This window comes from Haliotis rufescens, unplaced genomic scaffold, assembly GCF_023055435.1.
Source record: "Haliotis rufescens isolate VD_foot unplaced genomic scaffold, xgHalRufe1.0.p SCAF_10, whole genome shotgun sequence".
Classification (NCBI taxonomy): Eukaryota; Metazoa; Mollusca; class Gastropoda; order Lepetellida; family Haliotidae; genus Haliotis; species Haliotis rufescens.
In genome coordinates, this window is record NW_025963780.1 from 20619072 (window position 1) to 20632040 (window position 12969).

General features: G+C 40.3%; 1 protein-coding gene across 5 annotated transcripts in view; it reads right to left on the bottom strand.

The window, feature by feature from the left end:
* The window catches only part of LOC124143117 (E3 ubiquitin-protein ligase HECW2-like), a 78586-nt gene that overhangs the window by 46055 nt on the left and 19562 nt on the right, over positions 1–12969 (bottom strand). For 3 of the 5 annotated variants that reach the window (XM_048387974.1, XM_048387980.1, XM_046511945.2), the window contains exons 6-10: positions 12336–12499; positions 6080–6228; positions 4988–5085; positions 2328–4286; positions 1669–1773 (exon numbers count right to left, since the gene is read on the bottom strand). In XM_048387974.1, coding sequence (XP_048243931.1) covers positions 1669–1773; positions 2328–4286; positions 4988–5085; positions 6080–6228; positions 12336–12499 — 2475 coding nt within the window. The remainder of the gene's footprint in view (positions 1–1668; positions 1774–2327; positions 4287–4987; positions 5086–6079; positions 6229–12335; positions 12500–12969) is intronic. The other 2 variants (XM_048387982.1, XM_048387976.1) reach the window with 1 other exon arrangement.

The following is a 12969-nucleotide window of genomic DNA, read 5'->3' on the forward strand; positions in this document are numbered from 1 at the left end:
ATTGAAAGTAAATATGACTGTCAAGATTAATTTTGTTTGAATAACAGCCTTTACTTTTAAGGTCAGGTCAACTGATGACGACTGCAAAGCTTCCAAGAGTTCTTTTATGAGCTGATAGGTGTTTTGATTGTTAATATGCAACATTAACTGTAAGAACCATGTCTGCTGTACAAGGCAGCATGTGCAATGTAAAAATGTCAGCTGATCCAAGAATGGTGTCATATTGTGTAGGTTGGCTGCTTTTCCACGACATATCACTTAGACATCACAGTACATGAACACATATCTTTATATTGACTGCTCATTTTGTGTGAGGCTCCAAAGGAAGCTAGAATCAGATTTCTGTCTAATCTAGACTGCTGTCTAAACCAGACTTAAACCCAGTCGCACGCAAGTCTTGTTTGTACGGATTCCACTGTATATTAAAATCAACTTAAAGAAGGGAGATAACAAATGCTGTGTTCCAGGATGACAGAGGGACAGAGTTGGTGGCACCAAGGGACTGACACAACAGAGTTACACTACGGTGCTTGACACTGATCAACTCTCATTTCACAACCCTGCGTGACTGCAGAGAGACACTTCCAGCAATGATGGCTTCCTAGAACACCCCTTCCCCTTCCACAAAGTGATCTTAGCACTACAAGTGCGGTAAGTTCCATTCTTTAACCATGACTTATGATCATCGGAGCACTAAGATCACCAAGCTTAGCACAATGACTGTCATAAGTCATCTTGTGGAATGGGGCCTTGAAGACTCATTCCACAAAAACGATCTTAGTGCTACAACAATTGTAAGTCTTTTGGGGATGTACGTACAGTTACAATTATCTTAGCACAAAGATCACTTTGTGGAATGAGACTCAACATCTTCATAACGAGTGTATTACCTCTCCATTCTATTTTAATATACGAGCGTTAGAAATTGGCACTAGTCCTGTAGTCCTTACCAAACTGCCCAATAGTAAAGGTATCCTAAGGACGAGTAGAAATTGTCCCATTTTAGGGGTTTTGCTCTATGTTATCATTATAAGGACTAGTGGACAAAAACTGTTAGTTTCTAACCCTGTATACGCCCTGGACACATTCACAATCATGTCTTTCGTTTGAGTCGGGTTTCAATGAATTATGCCAAAAATAGCCAGCCAATCAAATCACCCCGTTCTTTCAACAAGCGGTGCTCGACTCACCTTGTTGCATACTGTCTCAAATAAAACTGAGAACACAAGATAAGGAAAATACTCTGGAAAACAATTTTCCAAGTCATATAAAAAGTGTTTTTATTAAATGATTTGATTAAATGTATTGGGGGCTCACTCGTACAAGGCCACAATTTTGAAATCATATCTATTGAACTCTCGATCATACAGGTCCTTTTAGCAGTTGTTTAATCAGCCGAAGATTTCAAACTAATGGGCGAGAGAAACTCTATTCGAAGTTGATGATAAGAGTTAGAGATGGTGACATGATTTCCAAAATGAAGCCACGGTGGAAAATGTGTCCAGTGTGTTCATCAAAACAAAATGAAGACATAATACACTGGATAACCGAGGATGAGGCCCCAGGTGCTGAACAGTTCAGTCTGATGTCAGATTACTTAAATTATTTCCTCTGCAAGAGGTGACCCCTCATGAGCCACACAGAGTGATGAGACAAGTGGTAACTTGCCATTGATACCTTTAGGAAGAGGCTCTTCACCAGGGGGTGGTTCTATACGGTGATACTTAGGTTTCCTTGCTGGGACTTTCGGCAATGCTGCATCGTTGTCACTTACTGGAAAGGCACATATATATTTATCAAAGTTAAAAAGCAATAGGCATGAGAAACATGTAGCCAGTCAAAGCCTATATTTATATACTACTCAAAAGAAGTAAAGGAACACTTCAATTTTTCCTACAATAGTTAATCTTTCATGGCTGGTGGGTATTGCAACACACATCTACCCAAATGAGGGTGTTCTTTAACTTGTTTTGAGTAGCATACATGAAAAGAGTAAGTGACTTTAATCTTAACGCTGCCTTGAACAGAACTGACCAATAAGCAGTCAGATTGTATCAGCAATATTTCTTGTGCAACATGTGCCATGTTTAAGTTAAACTTTAAAAAAATAAAATACATATATAATGTGTGTGAATGCATGTGCATGTGTGTGAATGCATGTGCATGTGTGAATGCATGTGCATGTGTGTGAATGCATGTGCATGTGTGAATGCATGTATATGTGTGTGAATGCATGTATGTGTGTGAATGCATGTGCATGTGTGTGAATGCATGTATATGTGTGTGAATGCATGTGTATGTGTGTTAAGGTGGTGGCAGGGTCCTACCTGAAGATGCAATGCTCGTCCTCTGCCCTGGTGATGCTGAGTCTGGGTTTCGCGGTTGCCACACAGCACTAGCACCAGGGGGCGTTGACTCACCCACTGCCCCACCTTGTGACCGGGCACCTCCGTCTACAGAGTCTCTGTTTTTCCTGCCCTGGGTGGGGCCAACATGGCTGCCTGTGTTCGCTTGACTGACCTGAGGTGTGGGACCACTCTGACTACTGCTGGGGGTCACATGACTACCTTGACCTCCCTGCGTCGCTTGACCGGCCTGCGGGGAGGCCTCAGCCCCGACTGACGCACCGTCACAACCTTCTGTATAACTAGCTGCCATGCTGCCGAGTCCAGATTCCGAAGGCTGACCTTCATTCTTTGGACTGCCGGACTTCTCTCTCTGTTTCTGAGTCCATATCTGCAAATGTTGAGCAATCTGCTGTCTGTTTTGTTGCTTCTCTTCATCAGACAGTATCCGGTTCCTAGGATGAATGCGGGGTGGGGAGGGGGATGCGTTGTGGAAACTGGAGGACCTTTGTGGAGAGGAACCATTGACACTGCGTGTCTTTGAACACTTATGATGCTCTTCTCCACAATCTCTGTCACCATGTTTACAGTCTGACGGTGAGATTCCATCCATGGACTGACTCTCTAAGCCACCAGTCCGACGCAGTTTCGGATGGGATCTCGTGGTTTTGGGCTTAGAAGTAGCCGATTCTATCGAGGGTATTAATGCTAATTGGTCCGAGAGCGTAGGAACTGAGTTCCGACTACGAGGGTGATCAGGTATATGAACATGAGATGAGCTTGTTGCTGCAGCTGCACTTAACCGTCTGACATCTCCCTTTGTGTGATGCACATCGGGTCTTTGTGGGGTCGTCTGACCTTCTGAACTCTGACCCCAAGGAAACACTTCCTGGTCACCACTGTTCACGGGAGTTATACTTCCACCCTCAGCACCTAAAATATCCGTTATCTCATTATGAGAATTTTCTCTTGAGCCAGCAAAGGCTTCAAGGCTGTTAAAACTAGATCTATCAGCATCCTCGTCTTGTGACCCTGGTTGAGTTGGCCCGGTATTTCCTTGCATGTGGACAGGGCTGTATGTCCGAGGGGGAAGGGGAGGGGGTTCTAGTGCATCTACAGGGGCAGTATCACAAATAGAATTTGGGGATGGGGGAGCAACACCAGCTTTCTTATCAGTCTTTCTGGGAGGGATGGGAGGAGCCCGCACTCTTGGCGGAAGGGGGGGTGCCTTATTTTTAGCTATATACGTCCTGGGAGGTAAAGACGGAGGCTCAGATCCTTCTCTCGTGGGGCCAGATCGGCTTGATTCGGGTGACCATGAATTTGGAGAATCTCCGATGGACACAATACTTGCACTAGCACTGAGAGTCTCAACCTCCCTATCAGTCTCCGACATGCCCTCCGTACTGGGAGTCAGAGTGTCAGAGTTACTTCCATCGAGATCATAATTATCATTGGTCACCACTGACCCCAGTTCAGTTTCACTGTTCTCCTCTCCTAACTGACTGTCGCTGCTGTTGTGTAACGTAGTAGAGGCCATGGAGGTTGTGTATGTGATAGATCCTCCGGAGTTATCGCTAGACGACACGATGGATAATGAGGTCCCCGAATCCGAGCTGTCTGTCTGACTGTGGTAGGAGCCACACACAATGTTCGGCACAGCCGATAGACTAGGTAGGCTCCCGTTAATGCTGTCTTGTTCTTCCTGCTCGTTGTGGGTCTCGTCTACTATCCGACCTTTCGACATGTTGAAGAGTGACACTTTTGGCTCGTTTGTTTGCTGGTCTGCTGGCTGGGTGCTGCCAGGGGACAGGCCTGGGTCCGTGTGGCGGTGCCGATGGTGGTTAACTTTTCCAGTTGGCGGAGTGACATCAGAACTGAGGTCGGCAGGCAAGGAGGTTTTCCGCGGATGACTTCGTTTCCGTTTGGAGGATTCGTGGCCTGTATCAATTAAAAATTTATAGTTTTGTTTCAGAAAAAGTATGGTTTTAGCAATATACCAGTGTTATCATGACATCATACACCAAATGCCTCAAGATGGTAGATATAAATTATATAATCATATATTAATTCTTCAGTGAGTATAACGGAAAATATCAATACGCAAAGGTTGTATTGAGATACATGTATTGCTGACGGCCGAATTGCAATGTATTGGCATACATGTTAAATTGCACACCCCTAGTGAATACTGTGTAAATCTGTGTATAACTCCACAAAAGCAAAAACACATATTGAAGACAATTTTAATAAATATTTATTTGTCAACAATAATATAGTTCAGCACAACAATGCAACAACACAAGCCCCATCCATTCTATTATCAGCCAATCTCGAAACAGTTGTCTGTGCGGCTTAATTATGCTTTGGGATCAGGTGGTCAGGCTCGCTGACTTGGTTGATGCTTGGATCGATGCTCATGATATCTATCACTGGATTGTCTGGTCAAGACTCGATTATTTACAGACCACCGTCATACAGATGGAATTTTGCTGAGTGCGGCATTAAACAACAAACCAACCAACTGATTATGTTTTGGTTTACAGAAACATAAATGAAAACATTTTGCTCTGTTAGCCAATGAAATGCCATGGAATCACTTGCAATATATTTACAGATAAATACATCGTCAAAGTTCCTACCTGAAAGGATTAACTGAATGTTGGCCTTAAACTTGAGCATGCCTGTCACATTGTCAGACGGGTTGCGTCTGTTCAGATCAAGGCTAAAAGAAACAGGGCTGAAAAAGGGGAAACAATCATTCAGTATTAACATATCTATCAGAAAGTTTACTCAGATTAATACTTTTTATTAATAGGGGCACGGTCGGCCCAGTCGTCTAAGGCCCCGCGATTCGCTGTGCAGAGTTGCGTCCCTTGGGCATGCCAGAAACCTATGATTGTGGGTTCGAATCCCGGTTCACCCCGATTATGTTTCTAGGTTTGTCAGCACCATACCCGTGCTCGTGGGTTTCACCAAAGTGGTAAACGTCTGAGACCTGCATCACTTCGGGCTTTCCTCCCACATTAAGCTGACACGCCGTGATATGACTGGAATAATGTTAAAAGCGGCGTTAAACCCAACTCACTCACTCACTCTTTATTAATTCAAATGAATCATTAATAAGGTGAATACATCATAAGTTATAGGCTGTATCTGTGTGGCCCCGATCCTACTCAAAGGATATTCTCCGAGGGATAAGTCTATAAATTATTATGTAGTTTCATTTACATGCGTTAAGACATTTACCTTACTATCAAGGTTATTATCATCTACCACAATGTGATAAAAATGAGATGAGAAGAACTTATTTGTTGCCATATTGCCAAACAGGTGAGGTGAGGTGAGGTGAGGTGAGGTGAGGTGAAATGTGACTTAATGATTACTTCACTTACATCGTGACTGCATGTACAGAGTTAGAAATTGGCACTAGTCCTGTAGTCCTTGCCAAACTGCCCAACAGTTAAGGTATCATGAGGACTAGTAGAAATTTGCTATATGTTATCTTTATATGTACTAGCGGATTAAAAATGTTAGTTTCTATCGCTGAACATGTGCATGTGTATGTGGCTTCTAATTTCAGTCCAGCAGCACAAATTGACTGGGCCTATTTCAAGCAAATTTCCCTTTGAACCAGACTCCAAACGAAGCTAAGGTGGCGAATGGGTCCAGGTTCCATCTAAAGGAATGGGGACATGGTACACAAGAAACTTGAGGATGTCAGTATAACCTACCTTGGGCCTTGTGCCACTTTATCCAAGATTCTCTGCACCGAGACGGTCGACTTGCCAAGGAAACGGCTGATTGTGGGTCGACTCTTAGCAAACTTGTCCTTCACCTCAAAATCCAGGATGTCAGACATCAGAACATCAATGTTGAAAATCTGTGGGAAAGGATATCACACAACTGACATGTCTTTAAATGGCATTTTCATAGAAGTTGTGAAGACAGGGTTGCAACTATAATAATAATAAAAATAGTCCATTTGTGTGGCACCATTTCCATGATGGTTATCAAAGCGTTAACATTATAACCCCGGTCATAGGGTCAGTGTGCACTAAATTTTCATTCTCAGCTCCCTGGGGAGTATACAACTCAAGCTGCCTGTGAGGTGCCACATTGCCATCTTATCCAACCAGGTACCCATTTACTGCTGGGTGAACAGAGGCAATTTCCATCAGTCATGAGGTGTAACCACGGTAACAATAGCATGAGTCCTTATGCTGCTTTTAGGCATATTCCAGCAATAAAACTGAGGGAGACAGCAGAAGTGTACCCTTGTGGGGAATCGAACCTGGGTCTTCGGTATGACAAACATTAAATGATGTATTATTTCACAATTATGAACATTATTATAGCTATTACTTTTTATTTTTGTAGGTAAAATTGAGAGTGTCAATGCAGATTAAACTTGAAAGACGTACACGATTTTAAATTGCGTTGATTGAATGTTGATGTGATATCTATGACAACTATGCAAGAATATCACGGAATCGCGGCCAAAGTAATTCCCTGCCCATGGTGGGGCATCGAACATGGGTCTTCGGAGTGACGAGTGAACGCTTTAACCACTAGGCTACCCCACGTCAACTTAATGTCACCACAAACTTAAAGTACCGTATTGTATTTGTTTGCAAATCAATGTTTAAGCAGCTTCATATTATGATCTACTTCCACAATAGTGTTTCATTACAACACTACAACACTGAACAAGCATAGGATACTGGAGACTGTTCTGACCTGCAATCGTCATGGACGAGTCAAGGAAGCATGAGAAAACTGAATCTGACTGCCCAAATAGACATGTGTTTGGTGTAATAATTTATATGACTTCTTTCCAAATCATAGAGCCACGTTAATCAAACTGCATAGTTGTCATGGTTGTACCCGGAAATATTTCCCAACTGTCGTGGTAAGCATTTGAAACACTTCAGGACAAACCATTAATCACCATTTGCTAAAATAGTAGAAATAAAGTATTGAAAGTATGATGTGTTTATAAGGCTATATTCATATGTGGCAAACATTTTTATTAAGTTATTTATTGAACTTTCATGCAAAACTGTTGACATGTTGACTGATTTCTGTATGTCTGTGTTGTAAAAATCTGTCCTGACACACGTCTGCCCAGGGATATATAAAGCACCACCATTCCTACAGTTACATCAAATTATTGGGCCACACCATTTTGAATTTCTTAATTTGTATTCTTTTTCATAAAACATGCTGATGACTATATTCTGCAGCAGTGTCTGCTCTGGCTTAAATTTTCTTGGGTCACTTGGACTCCTTCATCATAAAATTAGGGGTCCCAAACTAAAATGGATGGGTGCAACTTATAGCACTGTAATATAACATTATCAACAGAACACAGACATGAAAAATCAGAAATATTTGCGCAACTGCAAAATATCATCAAACAGGCAAAGTGAGAGAAAGGTTCACATCAGGGTGCATCCTGCTCTCATGACCAAGAAGTTTACATTAAGGAAAAACAATTTCTTAAAATGGAAATTTAATATTAATGATATATTTTAACACAAAATTATCCATGTTAATGTCTAACTTCGTAAATGAATAGGCAGTACACGGCCGGGTCATCAGCAATTGGTAAGGGGCCATTGGGACAGACATTTGTGAATGTTTATATCTAGATCTACCAATGATTTGAAGTTTATGGATTCAGTCAAGTTCAATGGCTGTTCTGATGCTATTGTATTGAGTAGTGAGTTCATGTCATAACTGTGACAATTACATTACATCAATGAGTCATGACATAATTGGCATATCAAACGTTTTTTAGTAAGAGTGTGTTCAGGATCCAGCATTTCCTTGATAAATCTAGTCAACATATTTCAGGTGCTATAAATGTTTAAACATGTCAGTTACACTGATTACTGTTCCGGCAAAATGTGTTTTGCAATTCTTAATATAACTCACCAAAGAATGAATTATTAACGCCTGGATAAGTCTGTTGTAGAATAACTAAATATTCGGAGTCAGCTAAATAAAAACAATGCCTACATTAGTACATTTAAGTGTTCACAATTGTTCTTTATCATATAGTATCGCGTTATCGATAAATCTCGTAATCCACACACCCTGTCGACTGTTTACGTATGCAAATCTAAGCATGATATTTCATCACATAAGAATACAGGACTCGTTGCGGTGTGTCACGACTACTTGCAAGTATACACACGTTAATTCTTTATGATATTTTCTGGGATGTTTTTGAAGTGGAATTACCCCTACATCCATTTGAAATTGATTAGAAAAGAACCCATTTGTTCAGACAACGACGTATGCATACTGATTATGCAAAATACAAAACAGGACGTGATGTAAACCACATAATCCACACAGCCTTACTGTGGTAAGATTCGCTAATGACAGTCAGATCTACTTTGTTTACCGAACTCGGTTAAGAAAATCAGCATCAATCAATCCTAATTTATGTGTCAGAAAAGTTGAACAAAGAGCAACAAACATTTTGCGCATCACATATTTAATATGTTTGCAAGTGTTCCCCATTACGATCCTTATGCTGCTTTTAGGCATATTCCAGCAATAAAACTGAGGGAGACAGCAGAAGTGTACCCTTGTGGGGAATCGAACCTGGGTCTTTGGTATGACAAACATTAAATGATGTATTATTTCACAATTATGAACATTATTATAGCTATTACTTTTTATTTTTGTAGGTAAAATTGAGAGTGTCAATGCAGATTAAACTTGAAAGACGTACACGATTTTAAATTGCGTTGATTGAATGTTGATGTGATATCTATGACAACTATGCAAGAATATCACGGAATCGCGGCCAAAGTAATTCCCTGCCCATGGTGGGGCATCGAACATGGGTCTTCGGAGTGACGAGTGAACGCTTTAACCACTAGGCTACCCCACGTCAACTTAATGTCACCACAAACTTAAAGTATCGTATTGTATTTGTTTGCAAATCAATGTTTAAGCAGCTTCATATTATGATCTACTTCCACAATAGTGTTTCATTACAACACTACAACACTGAACAAGCATAGGATACTGGAGACTGTTCTGACCTGCAATCATCATGGACGAGTCAAGGAAGCATGAGAAAACTGAATCTGACTGCCCAAATAGACATGTGTTTGGTGTAATAATTTATATGACTTCTTTCCAAATCATAGAGCCACGTTAATCAAACTGCATAGTTGTCATGGTTGTACCCGGAAATATTTCCCAACTGTCGTGGTAAGCATTTGAAACACTTCAGGACAAACCATTAATCACCATTTGCTAAAATAGTAGAAATAAAGTATTGAAAGTATGATGTGTTTATAAGGCTATATTCATATGTGGCAAACATTTTTATTAAGTTATTTATTGAACTTTCATGCAAAACTGTTGACATGTTGACTGATTTCTGTATGTCTGTGTTGTAAAAATCTGTCCTGACACACGTCTGCCCAGGGATATATAAAGCACCACCATTCCTACAGTTACATCAAATTATTGGGCCACACCATTTTGAATTTCTTAATTTGTATTCTTTTTCATAAAACATGCTGATGACTATATTCTGCAACAGTGTCTGCTCTGGCTTAAATTTTCTTGGGTCACTTGGACTCCTTCATCATAAAATTAGGGGTCCCAAACTAAAATGGATGGGTGCAACTTATAGCACTGTAATATAACATTATCAACAGAACACAGACATGAAAAATCAGAAATATTTGCGCAACTGCAAAATATCATCAAACAGGCAAAGTGAGAGAAAGGTTCACATCAGGGTGCATCCTGCTCTCATGACCAAGAAGTTTACATTAAGGAAAAACAATTTCTTAAAATGGAAATTTAATATTAATGATATATTTTAACACAAAATTATCCATGTTAATGTCTAACTTCGTAAATGAATAGGCAGTACACGGCCGGGTCATCAGCAATTGGTAAGGGGCCATTGGGACAGACATTTGTGAATGTTTATATCTAGATCTACCAATGATTTGAAGTTTATGGATTCAGTCAAGTTCAATGGCTGTTCTGATGCTATTGTATTGAGTAGTGAGTTCATGTCATAACTGTGACAATTACATTACATCAATGAGTCATGACATAATTGGCATATCAAACGTTTTTTAGTAAGAGTGTGTTCAGGATCCAGCATTTCCTTGATAAATCTAGTCAACATATTTCAGGTGCTATAAATGTTTAAACATGTCAGTTACACTGATTACTGTTCCGGCAAAATGTGTTTTGCAATTCTTAATATAACTCACCAAAGAATGAATTATTAACGCCTGGATAAGTCTGTTGTAGAATAACTAAATATTCGGAGTCAGCTAAATAAAAACAATGCCTACATTAGTACATTTAAGTGTTCACAATTGTTCTTTATCATATAGTATCGCGTTATCGATAAATCTCGTAATCCACACACCCTGTCGACTGTTTACGTATGCAAATCTAAGCATGATATTTCATCACATAAGAATACAGGACTCGTTGCGGTGTGTCACGACTACTTGCAAGTATACACACGTTAATTCTTTATGATATTTTCTGGGATGTTTTTGAAGTGGAATTACCCCTACATCCATTTGAAATTGATTAGAAAAGAACCCATTTGTTCAGACAACGACGTATGCATACTGATTATGCAAAATACAAAACAGGACGTGATGTAAACCACATAATCCACACAGCCTTACTGTGGTAAGATTCGCTAATGACAGTCAGATCTACTTTGTTTACCGAACTCGGTTAAGAAAATCAGCATCAATCAATCCTAATTTATGTGTCAGAAAAGTTGAACAAAGAGCAACAAACATTTTGCGCATCACATATTTAATATGTTTGCAAGTGTTCCCCATTACGATCCATTATATATTAACTACCACGAAAATATAGCGCACCATCCTGTATGGTCACCTGATCTCGCGGGTCACTGTTACCACGTTCTGAAGTACATACCCTTGATGTGCCTGGCTATTTTTAGTTTGACACGAGGTCGTGATGTTTTCGACCAATCACCAAGCTAAAAGAATTACGAATGTATCTGAGCGGCTTAATATGCGGCAGATGATTGGCTGAAGCAAACCTACGGACTATAGCGAACATTAATATATGCAAAACCGAAACTACATCCTGGTTTGGGTATTATGTCGTAAGAAGGGACAGAATAATGAAAGTGGTTTCATTTAGCAAACAGAAGTGTTAATCAACATGCTTCGCTGTCTTTTTTGGCAATAAATACCTTAATACAAAGACGTACGGCATTGATTTACAATAACAGTGGCCATTTGATATGAACTTAATAATGGTCCAGTCACTGCGTCCATGAGACCCACACATGTTACGCAGATGCGTTCAGACTCATATTCCGGCGTCCAAGACGTAAAAACGCGCTCTTCATCCAACACTGCTGCAGGGTTAGAGATTAATTACCGTATTCGAAGTAATAAGCGCCCTGCACTAATAAGGGCCCACGGCGATATTTGGTAATATATTGGCTAGTGAACAATCCCAATTAGCACCCTTCCGATTGATCAATGTACACAAGTCTTATTTATTCGCGTATAATACACCCTCGTGTGTTATATGTACCCTAAATTATGGGCAATTAAATTCTGGAAAAATATATCTGTCGTATATAAACATTTGAAGCTGTCAGCATAAACCACGAAATTTACAATCTTTTAACTTTGATTTTTTCAACAAAATAATATACTAATAAGAGCCCTCTATTTCTAATTTTGAGACTGCCCTGGGTGCGTATTACGTCGAATACTTGATCTGCTATAAAGTTGCCATCCACCTAATGGTAAAGCGTTAGTCATCAAGGACATGTCACTAGTCCTTCCTGAATTTTACTAGACCAGACTCGCGTACTAGTTCATTCTGAACACTAAATCCCCCTGCAAAAGATGTCCAGAAGATATCCTTAACTTCACCTGATCATGACCTAACCAAGACATCGATGCCATACAACAAGTTGATCTCTACCTGGCCATTCCACTTTGGGTTGGTCGTGTTCTGTTCAATGGACGACCTCATCTCCTTCATGTGGTGAGTTTGTTGTTCCTCCGTCTTCCCAGGGATGACCAGCAGCTTCACATAGGGATCGGGGTTAAAAAACATGCCCTTCTTCAGATTAGCTGCTTCCATATCTGGAGAACAAACGGAAATAGTTCTCGCATGAATACAACTTTACAAGAGGAGTAATGAAAATAATCAAAGTAAAACATTTTCAAAAGAAGTCATGAATGAACAGTGAGTGAGTAAGTGAGTGAGTGAGTGAGTTAGTGAGTGAGTGAGTGAGAGAGAGAGAGATGCTTAAATGATGTAGACATTTACCACTTTGGTAAAACCATGACAACAGGTATAGTGCTGACAAAGCTAGCAACATTATCTGGGTAAACCTCGGGTATGGACCCACGACCACATTTTATGCACGCCTTGGGGCACAACTTGGCACAGCAAATGAACAAAGAATGAAATGTGAAATAATCATAAGAAAGCATGCAAATCCTAAGCAGAGTACAACTACTTGGCTTTCTAGCCAAATATAGGCTGACCAAATCTCAAAATACAAACCTAAACTTTATGCTTCTGAGAACCCCAACAGCATAGAGAGAGT